This window comes from Panulirus ornatus, chromosome 67 (genome assembly GCF_036320965.1).
Source record: "Panulirus ornatus isolate Po-2019 chromosome 67, ASM3632096v1, whole genome shotgun sequence".
Lineage (NCBI taxonomy): Eukaryota > Metazoa > Arthropoda > Malacostraca > Decapoda > Palinuridae > Panulirus > Panulirus ornatus.
In genome coordinates, this window is record NC_092290.1 from 10839260 (window position 1) to 10844182 (window position 4923).

The 4923-nt window shown below is 44.5% G+C and overlaps 1 protein-coding gene across 1 annotated transcript in view; it reads left to right on the plus strand.

Moving 5' to 3' along the window:
- Window positions 1-1803: 1803 nt before the first annotated feature.
- LOC139747151 (equilibrative nucleobase transporter 1-like) overlaps window positions 1804-4923 on the plus strand; it is a 20645-nt gene continuing 17525 nt past the window's right edge. The window contains 2 exon segments of the mRNA XM_071659101.1: window positions 1804-1823; window positions 2348-2608. Of these exon segments, the coding sequence (XP_071515202.1) occupies window positions 2375-2608 (234 nt within the window). The 5' untranslated portion in view covers window positions 1804-1823; window positions 2348-2374.

Sequence of the window (4923 nt, forward strand, 5' to 3'; positions counted from 1 at the left end):
ATATATATATATATATATATATATTTATATATATATTCCTATAAGTCCACGGGGAAAATGAAACACTAAGTTCCCAAGTGCACTTTCGTGTAATAATCACATCATCAGGGGCCGGAGGCTGTGTTTACAAACCGCTTAAAAGCCGAAAATGATTGGCTCAGCCTCGGCGCTGGGGAGGGAAAATGTTGTTCCTGTACATCCAGTCGATGGGTGGTTGTTTGAGCGGCTTTAGGCTTATCAACTGCCAGGGTCATTAAAACCATCAACGTAAGCTACTACATCCACCAACCCAGCCTTAAGATAATTCTAAAGACCACATACACTCTCGCGATTGCATGTGGCCCATCGCAATGGAAAAAAATAAAATAAAATATTGTGCTTCCGTGCTAGGCTTGATGTGGGGAGGTCTGTGTTTTATCCTTTCTTTCACCATTCGCCAGAGACATTGCCAACCCTTGATTTCCTAATATATTATAGTGGTTGAGAGCAAAACTACGGATATGTTTACAAACAGATTTGATAACTACTTCGCTTCAAGTCGACAACTTAAATCATTTGCGTCTATTTCGTCACACAAACAATTTGGACTGTTTGTATACCTTCTGACTTGCACCGGACAAATCTATGAGATTCTGATATCTTCCATTTATCACAATTAGCCTCGAAATGATACAGTAGTCTGTTGCTGTTTGAATTCCTATGTATTTTGTACCTTCACATAAGATTAGGTCAGCAGCAGTTTAGGCACCATTCTGTGTTGGTCACAGTACAATATACAAATGAAATAGTATATAAATTACAACCGAGGACAGCATATGTCATTTTAGTGTACCTTGCCAAAGCCACTGAGCATAGTAATTAAAACCAGGAATCATATATGGGTGGGTCTGATTGCCTGAATTTACCTCCCACCTTTATTGTCACTGCTGGAAAATGACGTCATACCAGTGTTGAGGGGACCCCTGATTCCCCCCCCCATAGATGCGGGGGGCTGGAAATCTTCCCCTCTTGTTTTTTTTTTTTTTCAATTTTCCAAAAGAAGGAACAGAGAAGGGGGCCAGGTGAGGATATTCCCTCAGAGGCCCAGTCCTCTGTTCTTAACGCTACCTTGCTAACGCGGGAAATGGGGAATAGTTTGAAAGAATAAGAAAAAGAAAGATGCAATTTTCAGGCTGTTTTGATATCACGATATTTTGTATGATAATGTCAGTACCCATCGCTCACTGTGTTCCAGTAAGCTGTCTTCTCTCTTTTTATGGAGCCAAACAGTTCACTATACGTACTGCCTTGTGTTTGGGTACAATACCCGTTGCGTTCATTAATTACTGTAAAGGCACCAGTAACCCAGCAAGTGACAAAATTAACTTTGCGATTCACGTTACTATACGAGACCCCAATGTAAAATTGTTCTCCAGAGCCTATGTCATGAACAGAGAAGCGGAATGGATGGGGGAATATAAATTTCGACACCTGTCTTCTCTTGGTGTCTGTAAACTTAGGAGAAATAATCAGGTACAGTATCGGTTTTCCTGTAAACTTACAAGACAAATAATCCGGTACAGTATCGGTTTTCCTGTAAACTTACAACACAAATAATCCGGTACAGTATCGGTTTTCCTGTAAACTTACAAGACAAATAATCCGGTACAGTATCAGTTTTCCTGTAAACGTACAAGACAAATAATTCGGTACAGTATCGGTTTTCTGGAGGTGACGTCTGGCAATTCCTGTATGGCGGAGGTGCCAGCTCGGCGTATGGGGAGTCGTGGTACAAATACACGTTCGTTCCCCCCCACAATGTTGTCGCCAGTCAGTTTATCGTAGTGTTGTAGGTACGACTAGGCTCTTTGTCCCGACGGTCGGTCGGCTGTTCCCTGACCATCACTGACTTTCTAGTACAGGTCGGGAACAGTATATCAGTAGATAAAAAATTTTTTTTTAGAGAATATAAATTCAGTGCAGGTCCATCTGGTTGGTGTTGCTCCCCTCGCGCGCGCGCGTTACCACCAAGAAGGTAAGCTCAATTTCGCGAACCTCTCTCTCTCTCTCTCTCACTCAGTGGCGGACTGAAGGGGCCAAATGAACCCTTCGGCTGAACCTTTGGCCGTTCCCCTTTCTAGGCTACAATTAAGCAGTTCAAAACATGTGGCGAAACCAAGAGATAACATGATAATCATATCAGCTATCATAATACGGTGATGGTGATCTTAACAGTTGTGAAGGAGGGTGGTGTTCTTCTTCTTCTTCTTCATGCAGATCATAGTTCATCTTGTCTCTTATCATATCACAAAAGCACCACCATGAGCAGAATATGACCTGCCTTAAACCAACCCTCTTGTGTCTGTAGCCCAGTCAGCTGCCGTGGGAAGGCAAGATGTTACCGGTTTGCGCGCAGCCCGACAGCCTCCGGGAGATGGGACCCTGCTATCGCCGGATGGTTTTCTTGGTGGGGATGGTCGAGACGATGCTGTGGTCAGGCACGATCTTCGGATGGGCCTCTCTCGTGCACTTGCTCAAGATCCAGGGCGTGTACAGCCACCTGTGCTCCTTTGCGAGCACGAACAACGTCACCTACGCACTCTCCAACACTTCCGTCGTCCAGGACTTGGTGAGTGTGTGTGTGTAAATTACATATTTGTACTACGCACTGCTGTGAACGTTCACAATTCAACTGTATTCAAGTATTTACCCTAATGTTATGATGTGAACTGCTGAATATTATCTTGTTAGTGAATGTATGTTACCTCATTGAGCTCATGATATAGCGAAGAAACTTCACACTCGTGGTCCTTAAAGTTTCCTTCAGTACGATCCAACGAAGATATTGAGATATTCGTTCCTTTCCATGTTCCTTTCGTTCCGTCCATCATTACTAGTACAGAAACAGTTTCTCGCATTCATCCCGTCTTATAAGTCATTTTCTTTTACGTGTTCTGTCTGTAAACGGTTCTTCGTGTGTATAAAATAAAGAAAAAATATAACTACTATTGTTATAATACTTAATCGCCGTCTCCCGCGTTAGCGAAGTAGCGCAAGGAAACAGACGAGGAATGGCCCAACCCATCCACATACACATGTACATACATAAACGCCTACACACACACATATACATACACAGACTGTGTGTGTATATGTGTACACGTTACGATAAATAATCAAATCCAAATTTATCCAATGAAGGAATGACCTCACGAATGGTAACACTGGGTTCCATCATCAAATTATTACGTGACTTCCATGATACATCCAGCAGGAGCTGTCTGGCAACCATGATACATCCAGCAGGAGCTGTCTGGCAACCATGATACATCCAGCAGGAGCTGTCTGGCAACCATGATACATCCAGCAGGAGCTGTCTGGCAACCATGATACATCTAGCAGGAGATGTCTGGCAACCATGATACATCCAGCAGATGTCTGGCATCCATATACATCCAGCAGATGTCTGGCAACCATGATACATCCAGCAGATGTCTGGCAACCATGTACATCCAGCAGATGTCTGGCAACCGTGATACATCCAGCAGGAGATGTTTGGCAACCATGATACATCCAACAGATGTCTGGCAACCATGATACATCCAGCAGGAGATGTCTGGCATCCATGATACATCCAGCAAATGTCTGGCAACCATGATACATCCAGCAGGAGATGTCTGGCATCCATGATACATCCAGCAGGAGCTGTCTGGCAACCATGATACATCCAGCAGGAGATGTCTGGCATCCATGATACATCCAGCAGATGTCTGGCAACCATGATACATCCAGCAGGAGATGTCTGGCAACCATGTACATCCAGCAGGAGATGTCTGGCAACTATGATACATCCAGCAGATGTCTGGCAACCATGATACATCCAACAGATGTCTGGCAACCATGTACATCCAGCAGGAGATGTCTGGCAACCATGATACATCCAGCAGGAGATGTCTGGCAACCATGATACATCCAACAGATGTCTGGCAACCATGTACATCCAGCAGATGTCTGGCATCCATGATACATCCAGCAGGAGATGTCTGGCAACCATGATACATCCAGCAGGAGATGTCTGGCAACCATGATACATCCAGCAGGAGATGTCTGGCAACCATGATACATCCAGCAGGAGATGTCTGGCAACCATGCTCAACTTGGTCTTGCGCTCTCTGAATCATTCATCTCCTTTCGTTCATTTCTCTTTCATTTCGTGCCTGTATAACAACCCTACAACACTTACGCAATTCGGTCTCATGAATGGCCAATATGCTGTCGGGATTTCATGTTTGATAATGTCAGTCACGATAATATCACGTAATAATGATGATACATTGTTACGTTAAGCATGGCACAGACATATCTGTTTTCAGCAGTAACCATTTCGCAGCTGCATGTTTTCAGTCTATGGTCGCACAAGAATTAATGATTATTCATCACAATACATTGTCTTGGTCTGCATTTCTTTTGGGAGGATGAACAGCTGGGTTGACTGTGGACGGACTGCCTCAAAAAAAGAGCAGGACTGGAACCCCTGCGTTCGACATCAGCCCGCCTCACATCACGTACACGTCTTAAGGTATTTCATTTCCAACACGTCCCTCCCTCCCTCCTTCTACCGTTCTTTTAGCATATAACACGTCCCTCCCTCCCTCCCTCTACCGTTCTTTTAGCATATAACACGTCCCTCCCTCCCTCTACCGTTCTTTTAGCATTTACAGCTCACCGTCCACACATCACAATAGCCTCAAAGAGTGTTTCATCTTTGCCCTACCAGACAATAACTCCTTCCCTCCCTCCCACAACACACAGTTCTCAAATGGGGGCCAAAGGACGTTGTCCTCCCTTCTTTTCCCACCCAATGGCACTTCAAACCTCCCCTTTGCTTCCATCCGCTGGCATGTCCCCACCACCTTCGCCAGGAACTTAAAATCACTTCACGTC